The sequence below is a fragment of the Biomphalaria glabrata genome, chromosome 18, assembly GCF_947242115.1.
Source record: "Biomphalaria glabrata chromosome 18, xgBioGlab47.1, whole genome shotgun sequence".
In the NCBI taxonomy this organism is placed as follows: Eukaryota; Metazoa; Mollusca; class Gastropoda; family Planorbidae; genus Biomphalaria; species Biomphalaria glabrata.
In genome coordinates this window covers 12,417,486-12,429,742 of record NC_074728.1, presented here as the reverse complement: position 1 = coordinate 12,429,742, position 12,257 = coordinate 12,417,486, and the positions used below count along the sequence as shown (strand labels likewise).

Below are 12,257 nucleotides of genomic sequence, written 5' to 3'. Positions count from 1 at the left end.
GGGAAGATATTCGACAGAGTACGAAGGAGGCACGAAGAGGAGAGGTTATCTGAAAGGTGAGAGGAAAAACAAAATGACTGAAAACTGTCCCCCTCCCCCTCGAACCAAAACAAACTATTGACTTAGTTACTGAAGAAAACAGTAAAAACAAGAACGTAAAATTAAACATTGACAGAAGATTGTTTTAAAAACATTTTAAGAGCTATAGTCTTAGGATAGATATTTATGTATGTGTGTGTGTGTCAGAGAGACTGTGAGAGGAAAGAGAGAGAGACAAACAGACAGAAAGACAGGGAGAGTAAGATGGGAGAGAGAAAGAGAGAGAGAAAGACGGAGAAAGGTAGAACACTGAAAGTGCGGGATTTGTGTATGTGTGTATGTTAGGTAATTAGGACATACAACCTTGAAGGCTGAGCACTTTTGTCACTGAGCCTACAACTGGTCTGTGACGTAAACCAGTGACTGACGTTTGACCTATCCAGTAAATATGACCTAAGAGGTTATTGTGATCATGAATCGATCTCAGTTGGCCTTGTTTAGGAATCTATTCAAGCGGCAACAAACAGGCTGGTCAAGCGTGGCTGCTGGATACATTGGGATAGAAACAAAGATAGATGTCTGTTAGGCCAAACCACAACGCAAGAGGATTTTTCTCTCTATCTCAAACCTTCATCTTTCTGTCCATCCTTTAGTTTCATGCACACGTTGAAATTCTTTAGTGTAAGGGGCGCCACCTGTGTCTTTATAGTCAAATTACTTGTAACCCACCTACCACCACCACAAAGTGCTCCTTCTGCTACTTTTTCTTTTTTTTTTCTTTCTATTTCTTACTTTCTTTTGCTCTCTTCGGGTCTTCCCCCCCCCTCTCTCTGTCTCTCTCAATTTTTTACTCTCTTTCCGTCTTTCTGTCTCTCTCTTTCTGTCATTTTCTCTTTCTGTCTCTTTCTCTCTCTTTTTTTTCTGTCTTTTTTTCTGTCTCTCTCTCTTTCTGTCTCTCTCTCTTTTTCTGTCTTTTTATGTTTCTCTCTTTTTCTATATCTTTCTTTCTGCCTCTCCTTCTTTCTTCGTTTTCTTTCTCTTTATTTTCTCTCTAATTCTGTCAGATTCTCTCTTTATGTCTCTGGTCTCTGTCTCTCTATCTCTGTCTGTCTCTCTTTCAACACCTGTCTCTGAGCGTCTTACTTCCATACACCTTTCCCTTTAAAAAAAAAAAAAAGCAAGTGTACAGCTTGAAACACTTGTGGCTGGTGTACACCCCTCTCCCTCCGTCTAAACATGTTGTGTACACCCAAACTTAGTACACTCATTACTTCCAGCCCCCAGACTCTAAAAGCATGCATAATTAATTACAACACACACACACACACATACACATTCTCACACGTTGCTCTCCTACACTGGAGCACAAATATAAGCAGGTAATTGCTCTGTAGGTGTGTACCAATCAAATCTTAGGAAAATTAGACAAATACATACATTACACATATATCGTTTTAATTAGGTTATTAGCGTTTGTAAGTCTGCTAATTAGTCACTTCATAATGTTGCTATGTCAGTTAGCCAGGCGCATCATAATATTACTAGGACCGCTAGCTAGGCACTAGATAGTGTTGCTAAGACTACTAGATGAGCGCTAGATAGTGTTGCTAAGAGGGTCATGCAATTTATTAAATCTGTAATAGATCTAGAGTCTAGACTAACAATAAAAAAGCATTTATAAAAATGTTAAAGAGGCGGGCACGACCTGAATACAAACTCATTGCTCAAGCCTTCAAAGGCTTCTCAAGCCAACACGGTAACCACTTTACTAGTGGAGATCTTATGAACATAGAAGAGTTTTCTATTGTTTCTATAGTCTCGTCCTATTTTTCAGGTTTGTGTTCACTAAGACTCACACCTATAAAAGGGACTAATTCAGCTTATACCACTACCTCAGACCTCAGTCTAGTATAATTTCATTCCCTAGTTTGAGATACAAACAAAATAATGTATTACTAATAGATAATTAACTAATTTGTGTTTTTTTTTTATTACTATTATTCATGCTTGTGTTGTCAGGTAAAAGAAATATTTGTGCAAAATCTCAGCTTGATCCGAGATTGGGTGTGGGAGAAATCGCGTGTACAAACAATTTACCAGACAGACAGAAAGACAGATGGTCAGACAGACCATGCTTAAGCATATTCACAGTAATGATCTTTGTGTTACAGAAGTGAGGCTCATATGTCTATGATGCTAACGGGCCAACACAGCATTTGTTTTTCTTTTACTTTCCAGTACCGATATCAAATACCTTTAAACTTGGTTAGGGGTATTAGAAATTTCTACCAAATAATTGATTTCACCTAGATTTGAACTGGAGTATCCCGCTTTGATATCCTTTAGATTTACTACGCGGGAACGCCTTTTCATTCTACGCGTAATTTACCAAGAAAGAGCAGATGGATAGGGAGAAATCCGAGAAAGAGAGACAGACAGACAGGCAGACAGACAGAGAGACAGAGACCAGCAAATACACAGACAGGAGACTAAGCCCAATAGTGAGTTTTTTTTAGAAGAGGGAAGGAGCGAGAGAGAGAGAGAGAGAGAGAATATATAGAGACAGAGAAAGGGAGATAGAAAGATAGAGAGAAAGAGAGAGAGTGAGAGAGAAAGAAAAAGAAACAGAAATTTTGAAAGATAGAGAAAGAGAGAAAAAAGTGAGAGAGGGAGCAAAAGACAGAGACAGACAGGCATCCAGAAAGAGAGAGAGAGAGACAGGCAGCCAGAAAGAGAAAGAGAGAAAGACAAAGAGCGAAAGTGAGAGAGAGAGAGAGGGGGGGGAAGTACCAACGTGTGTAACCATATCAGTCCAACTCGTGGAAAGTCCAGATTCTAAATATGCAGCCCTGAACTAGATATAAAATGTGTGAGACAGTTTTACGAGACAGTGAGCAAGTATTGATTCTATTTTAACTCCAGTCCGAGAGTCCACTAGGACTCGGCGCCGGACTCCCGACTGAAATAGTAGTCCTTTAACGTGACTGCAGAAATGATAGTCTGATGTACTGCTCACCAGGGAATAGCTCTAACCAGCTCGGCGGTCAAGCAAATGATGATGTCGTGAGTCTGGAGTACAGCCTACCTCACCCCCTCAAAACGTTGTCAACGCCTATGACGACAAAAATATCATTTAACTGACACACAAGAACAGAAACCAGTCATTATGTTTCCCGAGACTTTTATCGCTATGAACTTTTAGAGATTCATGGGAAAGTTTGGGTTGGGGGGATCTGAACCCTAGAGTTACTAGCTCAATTTTACACAATCTTTCACATTAGAAAGCACAAAAGTGTAAGAGCAAAGACTTGAAATTTATGTACTGTAAGCGATAAATCAAAACTATAAATGACTTCAAATTTATGTACTGTAAGCGATAAATCAAAACCATAAATGACTTCAAATGTATGTACTGTAAGCGATAAATCAAAACCATAAATGACTTCAAATTTATGTGCTGTAAGCGATAAATCAAAACCATAAACGACTTCAAATTTATGCACTGTAAGCGATAAATCAAAACTATAAATGACTTCAAATTTATGTGCTGTAAGCGATAAATCAAAACCATAAATGACTTCAAATTTATGCACTGTAAGCGATAAATCAAAACTATAAATGACTTTTTGTGTTTCCAATTGGTTTTTATTATTTGTCTCGATGTGTTGTTCCAGAGATGTGTTGTTCCAGAGATGTGTTGTTCCAGAGATGTGTTGTTCCAGAGATGTGTTGTTCCAGAGAGGTGTTGTTCCAGAGATGTGTTGTTCCAGAGATGTGTTGTTCCAGAGATGTGTTGTTCCAGAGATGTGTTGTTCCAGAGAGGTGTTGTTCCAGAGATGTGTTGTTCCAGAGATGTGTTGTTCCAGAGATGTGTTGTTCCAGAGATGTGTTGTTCCAGAGAGGTGTTGTTCCAGAGATGTGTTGTTCCAGAGATGTGTTGTTCCAGAGAGGTGTTGTTCCAGAGATGTGTTGTTCCAGAGATGTGTTGTTCCAGAGAGGTGTTGTTCCAGAGAGGTGTTGTTCCAGAGAGGTGTTCTCGCTAGAGACAATTTTCAGATTAACTAAAACGTACGGTATAATTATCAGTATGGATAGTTGAACATTAATTCTGCTGAGCATGGGTATCGTTTATTACACTCACTACAAGGGAGTCGTTTATTACATACATTACGACTGGTCTCAGTGGGTCCATCTTAAAGTTTAATCAAATGTGAAAGTAAGAGATCAACAGTAAGGCGTAAAAATTAATAAGTCTATCAGGCTTAGCAACACTATCTAGTGCCCAGCTATCAGACTTACCAAATGAAGCATGAATTAATTTAAAAAATAACCAATTAGTCAATTGCTGTAATTAGATTTGGTTCAAACTATTGATTGCCCCATAAGTAAATAATTCAAATTAACGAACATATGTAGGAAACTATTTTATTTACTGGAGAGCACTACTTGCCTACTGTCAACTAATCAACTGACTTGGGTATGCTTAAAGCCGATATACCGGTAAACACTTAATGCGCGTTGAAGACTCACATCTATTGAAAAGCTCACAGTTCACATCACTGACCTAGGGAAAAAAGCTGAACAGGTCAGACATTAAAAAACAGGCGAATATTAAATATCAAGTTTGTAATCTGATCTGTGCTTAGACGGTTGACGCATTCTTGGAAACTTGTGGGAATATATGGGTGGGTGGGAGTGGGAGTTGATATGTGTGTGTGGGGGGTGGGGAGAGTGTGGGTGTATGTGTTGATGAGATCTAATATTACCTATGACATATTTAAATACAAATCAATATTACAGAAATTTCAAATCATTTTAAATATCAAGATCAGATTCCAACCTGATTCTGACCTTTGTTTTGTATAAAACTTATATCAGCTCACTTCTACATTAATGAACGTTTTTTTTATAACAAAGCTTAAATTAACTCTGTCTGTCTGTCTGTCTGTCTGGTAAAAAGTTTGTATACGTTATTTCTCTTACGCCCAATCTTGCATCAAGTTGACATTTCGCACAATTATTTCTTGTCCCTGACAAAACTAGAATCGAATTGAAGTCGTACAACGTTTTTAAAATCCATTCAAAAAGCGATCACGGTAACAGTCACAGATATCCCCTCCCCCCCCCCCCCTCCTATCTTTTCCTAACTGGTCCAGACAAGTGATAGGATCGTAGCACATTGAGAAAGCTAGACATGAAATCGAGCTAAACAAAAAAAAAAAAAGTGTTAAAACTATTTCTAATCTCACAGATTTATTGTTGCTAGTCTCGCTCTATGACTTGACTGATCCAAACTAATTGATACAACTACGCTTCTTACTAGCTTTATACTATTATTTTTGGTATTGCAAACACAATACTTACAATCATCGACTGTTGAAGGCTGGGGCTGAACTTTTAGGTGGGGCCTTGTTCAGGGGCTGAGTGTTTCATGTGAGGCCATTGCGAGGGGGGGGGGGGGGAGTTAAAAGGCTTTAATATTTTCATTGGTTTAATTTACAATGTAGGAGTCACTGGCGCGTTTCAATGGACAGGTCCTAGCGGTTTAGGGTAGTTAAGTTTGTACACCTAAACTCTTGCACCTAGCTCGTGCCGGCCCTGTTATATGTATATGTAGACCTTACCTTTGAGCAGTTTAAAAACTAAGAGTTATTACTATTTCATAATTATTTATGATTATGTTAAAGTTATTACAAAATTGCAGACTTTTAAAATAACAACGAAACACCCATAAATATTTACTGAGATTGCAAAGGTTTGAGAGGATATTGCTCACTCTAGAAGGGAAAGACTAAAAAGTAAAGTATTGGTAAACAAAAAACAAACACTGAACCATAATTTACAAATAAAAAAAGTAGAACTTATAAGAAAAACAAAACAAAATGAGTCTATGAAGTGCAGTTGTATCAATTAGTTAGGATCAGTTTTGTAATTACGTGTATGATTGGCCTAAACATATAAATCTGTGCGATAGAGATATACCTTTTTTTTTTTTCTGTTAATTTGTACTTTCTCAATTTGCTATGATCTATCACAATCTTAGCCTGTTGTGAAGGGGGAGGGAAGAAGGGGGTCTCTTGGTAAATGTTTACATGATCCTTTCATAAAATATATTTTAAAAATCTTCACTCAAGGCTAAAGGATCCCCTGGGGGACTAATTCAACTTATACCACCAGAACTGTCAAATACGATTTCTTTCCCTTGTTCAAGATAGCAAAAAAAAATATTTCATCGATTCTTGTGTTGTCAGGTAAAAGAAATTATTGTGTGAAATTTCAGTTGAATCCGAGATTGGGTGTGAGTGAAATAGCGTGTACAAACTTTGTACCAGACAGACAGAGTAAGTTGATATAAGCTTTGTAATAAAATACTCCGAAAGACACACTTTACTTTACTAGGATGCACGACTACACAACACATGAATACGAGTATGACGTAAGTATCTTTTTTTTATGGAACGTCAGTAACTTAAAAGATATGATAAGATACAAAGATAAAATAAGTAAAGTTCCCCCTTCTCAGACCTTGCGATCTATAGGGCAGATGATGTTAAGAACATCTGTTTCTATGGCCGACGGTTAACGAGCAGGGTGTCATGTGTCCAGCACAACGACCAACCGCTTTTACTTTCCCAAACTAAAGTCAGGAGCCCATTAGAGTTGGGTGGACTCAGGGGCACCCTAAAAATCCCGAAATTCAAAATCCCAGTCTTCACTAAGACCCCAAGTTCAGAAGCCAATCGCTTAATCTCTCAGCCACCGCGCCCCCACACAGATAAGTGGTTTTCCACAATTTCGATAATCCATGAAGATTATTACGTTCAAGCCTTCAACAGGTGGCAGGAGAGGATGACTTTGGGCAGGATTCGAACTTGTCTCCATCGTAACAACAGTCACAGGCTCCACGTAGTCTGTCAGAGGCTACACGACCAACGAGTAGTAGTACGATAAAATTATTTTTAAATTAATGTTTAAAAATATCAAAATCTGAATTCTAAATCTGCTGCAGATATTCAGCATAAGGAAGCCAGACCTACAGCATAATGACAATTCTTTAATGGACAAGATTTAGTGGACACGGGTGAACTGGACTACAGTGAATTATGTTTCAGCGTTAAAGAAAGGCTATCATTTGCATTGCCCTCCGTAACAATACACATAAAGAACATAAATATTTATGCAATTCAAACTGTACATAAAACTGGTTATTAGGTGGCCCCATAATTCACTAAAAGAACATTTCCTGTATCGCGACACTAACGCAAGGCGATTGGAAGAAACAGAAAAACAATGCCCACCATAAACATAGATCTATGTAGATTCTGCAGTGGGTACAGTAAAGAGTTATATCTTTGTCATGTTTGAAACAGTAAATATAATGATCTATTATAGTATTTAATCAACAAGTGACAATGAATACAGAATTGTGTCCATACCTGATGTACTGATCACAGTTATTTTACAAATTCATAGAAGATTTTGTAACTTCAGACTAGTTACAAATATTAAAAAAAAGAGCACTCTAATGACACTAAAAGTAGTAAAACATTTAAAAGAATATGAAGTATTTATCATTATGAATAAATATTGATAACTCCTTCCAAAAATACAGATGTATAAAAAAAAAGTGACGCAATAACTACGACTATTAAGTCAGTGAGTGAAGGTCTTTGCTAAGACACTCGCTTGAAACAGCGCGTCCAGGATGGCGTCTCCTGATATTTATATCATACAAACATGACCTTTGAACTTGCATAAATACAAAAATACAATTATATGATTTAGATGTAGAGTTAAATGCTCAGAATACGGTTATAACTTTTAGATAAAAACTGTAAGAATCATATTAGTAACCAGTTCAGGATTTACGGATAGGCTACACAAGTTAAAGCTTAGCCCCTCCCCCCCCCCTCCTTTTTTTCCAGAAAAAAACTGTCCTAGTTTGTATACTATTGATTTTACGTTAACGGTCTATTATTGACCTATTCAGATATAATTGTATATCAGTTGTGCCTGAAGAGTTACCAAAAGTCATATTTGGCACAGTCATATAAAATCTGAATTTATAAAGGACACCATATCTCAAATAGCTTAGGGCCTTATCACGTCTAAATCAGTTTCTATTAGTAACTAGGTCTAGTAGGTAAAGATATGTCTCGTGTGTACTCACCTAGAATGAAACTGACAGACAGCCAGAGTAAATCCACAAAGAAATCCAAATCCGTTTGAAATGACAAATCCAGCTCCCCAAAACAAATAACACGCACACAATGAATGTAAGTAAATTTTTTTTATTTAAAAAAAAAGACACTACCTTAATGACGTCACACACAAAATTTGTCACTTTAAGAAATTAATATCCACACAGAATAATGAACTACTTGCAAAAATTGACGAGGATAAATTAATTGAAATTAAAAGTAAGCAAAATCTAATGCAGAAAAAAAATTCTAGAATATTCTTTTAATTTTATTTGAAATTTTAATTTTATTAACCTCAGCTAATTTCGAAATAAAAAACAAACAAACTCAGTAGCTCTCACAGAATTCTATTTTAAAACTGAGCTCACTATCTAAGGGTGACAACTCCAAACGAATGACCAGTCGGAAGCTCCAAACTAGAAGGCCACGGTCCACGTGAATATATGGAGGGGAGATAAAAACCTTCTTTTCGAAGCGAAGACCCTTTTTTTTTTCTCTCTCTCTCTCACTCACTCACTCCCTTCTCTTTCAGGATTTCATATTGAGCCCTCGCGCGTGGCCTCACTCTTGGAGCAAGCGGGTGTAATCTGCGGGGGTATCGATTCCACCTGATTGGAGGGTATCGCTTCTCTGGCATTCAACTAGAAATGTGTGATTTTTAAAGTTTCTTGTCAAATCGTTGGGCGAGTTTTTCTATTTTTTTTTATGTTCCTTTTTCCCTGTTTTTTTTTGTGATGTTTATGTCTGTTTTCTCGTGAGCATGTCAGGTAATGAATACTGTAGCGATAACAGTACTGATTGAGGGAATAAGCCTTCCAGATACTGCCATCTGAGCTGTTCATGCACAAATAACTTGATCATATGAATGAGAGTTGAATTAAGTAGATTTGTTCGTATAAAGTTAATCAAATAGATTTATTTCAAATAATTGTCTATATCTATTTAACTTTATTTTGGGGAAAAAATCTATTCTATTTATCTTTATGATGACAACCAATACAAAATAACTTTCAATCCATGCCTGGAAGGCATTCTGTTTACTTTTTTTTTTTTTTTTTTTGAAAAGCTTAAATCAACTCGCTCTGTCCGTCTATTTTGAACCAAGTTATTCTCCCACACCAATAGTCGGATCAAGCTGCAACTTTACATAATTAATCATAGGCATAGACAATACACGAATCAATAAAAAAAATAACCAATTAGTAAACTAATTGCTGGTAATGAATTATTTTGTTTGATACCAACAAGGGAAATTAATCCTTTAGTCCTGACAAATATGGCTAAATGTGTAGGATTTTTTCCCCTTAGATAATTGGTAGTAATTATTTTGGTTGATATAAAAAAGATAAAATAACTCTTATATTATTGAGAGATGTTGTAAGTGTGGAGTTCTTCCCCCTTGTATAAACCTTTATTTTCTTTTTATTTTGCTGGTTTATTTAAACTCAATTTCATTATGTTTGTTATCGTGGATCTCCCTGAGCGAAAGCCGCATTGTGATTCTGGATAGACCCGATCAGCGAGTTTTTGTAGCCTGGGAAGTATCACTCGAGCAAAGACTTTGCCTACAATTGTTTGTTAAATACCTATACATATATTTATTTATTTATGCAATTTTGTCTTGTCTTTTTTTTTATTTCTACTTCTTAAAATGAAAACCAAATAGGCCAGGTCGCTACAGTTAACGGTGTTGTAGGGTGCTACAATTAGGCCAGGTCGCTACAGTTAACGGTGTTGTAGGGTGCTACAATTAGGCCAGGTCGCTACAGTTAACGGTGTTGTAGGGTGCTACAATTAGGCCAGGTCGCTACAGTTAAAGGTGTTCTAGGGTGCTACAATTAGGCCAGGTCGCTACAGTTAAAGGTGTTCTAGGGTGCTACAATTAGGCCAGGTCGCTACAGTTAACGGTGTTGTAGGGTGCTACAATTAGGCCAGGTCGCTACAGTTAACGGTGTTGTAGGGTGCTACAATTAGGCCAGGTCGCTACAGTTAAAGGTGTTCTAGGGTGCTACAATTAGGCCAGGTCGCTACAGTTAAAGGTGTTCTAGGGTGCTACAATTAGGCCAGGTCGCTACAGTTAACGGTGTTGTAGGGTGCTACAATTAGGCCAGGTCGCTACAGTTAACGGTGTTGTAGGGTGCTACAATTAGGCCATGTCGCTACAGTTAACGGTGTTGTAGGGTGCTACAATTAGGCCAGGTCGCTACAGTTAACGGTGTTGTAGGGTGCTACAATTAGGCCAGGTATCTACAGTTAACGGTGTTGTAGGGTGCTACAATTAGGCCAGGTCGCTACAGTTAACGGTGTTGTAGGGTGCTACATATCAAACTCACAATTGTTTAAGCAAACTGAACAAGAAATGTGTCTTTATCTTTAAGTCTCAGAGTTTTCAGTTTTGACAAAGCTTCTATCAACTCACTCTGTCTGTTCAAAGGTTTGTACCTGTTATTTCTCCGACACCCAATCTCGGATCAAACTGAAATTTTGCACAATAATATTTTTAACCTAGGGAAAGAAATTGTACTTGACTGAAGTGGTGTATAAACTGAATTACCCTTTAAAGGTCGCCGCTTTAAAGTAAGTTACAATCTTCTATTTTCATAGGCACTTCACTAGCAGAGTGGTCAGTTTGTCGGCTCGAGGAGGCTTGAGTCATGAGTTCGAATTCAGGTCGTTCCCCCCACCCATTTTTTGTATATAAATGCTTTAAAAAAGCGAATAAGGTCAAATATATCCAGATATCCCCCCCCACCCAAATTTTTCCACCTGGTCCAGACAAGTGATATATCATAGTGTATTGAGAAAGCTAAAAGCATGAAATATTAGTAACAATAAGGCCTGTCTTTGAGTCCGAAGATAAATGAGGAATGCAGCGACGCAGCGACGCAGCCCCAGTTGTGACCTACATATTTTGCCACTCGAAAGGCAAGCATAACCATTGTCCACCGGTAGTGGCATTAAGATTTTCTTTTCGACGTCTACGTCTATCCTCGGCACAGCTTTCTTGTTGCTGGTCTAGATGGATTACATAACTTTTAAAGTATTTTTTAAAATACTTTTCTTGTTTTAATGTCTTCTTTCTGCTTTACTTTTTGGTCTTCTGTTCTTAATGTTGTGGCATCTTACGTCTGAAGAGATGATCTTTTCCCTTTGCAACTTCTTGTGCCAATCCTTGATACACAGCTGTGGTCACAGGTTGGGCATACGTAATCACCAGGCGGCGCTGCACTTTCACTCTTCTTTCTGCTTCTGTTGTGTATGGCATCTACAATCTTTCCTTAAGTGTCTCTAAATTTATTGATTTTTTTACAAATGGTATTACTCTAGTTAAAAACGAATATTCGTTTCTTATAAATCTCATAGATCTATTCGCGTATAGCCTAGTTTTCCTATGTGGGATCTTAAACAGAAGACATACTCCAATGACCTAATCAAGGTTACATAGCTTTTAACTTTTAAGTATTATGTTTTTGTTTGGTTTAAAAAGACTCAAAAGAATATAAAAATAAAATTATTTTAATAAACCCTAAAGCCTTGTTTGATTTTTTAAATTCATTGTTCTATAAGATATGCAATTACGTTTGTTCTATCTATATTATAAAGTAGAATGTGAGGGGTATGTATGTATGTATGTTACTTATAGACATCAAAACCGCTTGACCAATCTTGATAAAACTAGGCAGGAATGTTCCTTGGGTACCAACTTAGACCTTAGTGAATGTATTGTAGCCCTAAAACAAATGTAAGACCCTCAAAAAAAAATAAAGTTGTCCGACTCTATTACAGCTATAGTATTTTATGGATCTAGGCCATGTCTACAATGTTGACATGAGAAAAGATAGAAAGGATTTAGACCTAGATCTAATTTTAAGAAATACACTTTGCGCAGATAGTTTTTTACTTTGACACATGAAAAGACAAAAGAAGATCCATTGATTTCATTATATAATAAAATTAACCTTCAATTTTGTGTTTCAAAAGCATTTTTTACATTAATTAGTTCCTTATATCTGTGAT

The 12,257-nt window shown here is 37.1% G+C and overlaps 2 protein-coding genes across 15 annotated transcripts in view; both read right to left on the bottom strand.

Moving 5' to 3' along the window:
- The window catches only part of LOC106054743 (CUGBP Elav-like family member 3-B), a 483,388-nt gene extending 474,655 nt beyond the window's left edge, over positions 1-8,733 (bottom strand). For 5 of the 14 annotated variants that reach the window (XM_056017162.1, XM_056017165.1, XM_056017164.1 and 2 more), the window contains exon 1: positions 8,210-8,730. The gene's annotated coding sequence lies outside the window, so the exon portion shown is untranslated. Of the gene's footprint in view, positions 1-8,209 lie in introns of all 14 variants that reach the window. The other 9 variants (XM_056017163.1, XM_056017166.1, XM_056017171.1 and 6 more) reach the window with 5 other exon arrangements.
- LOC129924022 (uncharacterized) lies at positions 3,688-4,158 on the bottom strand. Its single transcript, XM_056017621.1, has one exon. The coding sequence runs from the start codon at positions 4,156-4,158 to the stop codon at positions 3,688-3,690; it is 471 nt and encodes a 156-aa protein (XP_055873596.1).
- Positions 8,734-12,257: the final 3,524 nt, after the last annotated feature.

Excerpts from the sequence above, each read along its gene's own strand:
- LOC129924022 (XM_056017621.1), bottom strand. The coding sequence starts at position 4,158 with ATGCTCAGCAGAATTAATGTTCAACTATCCATACTGATAATTATACCG.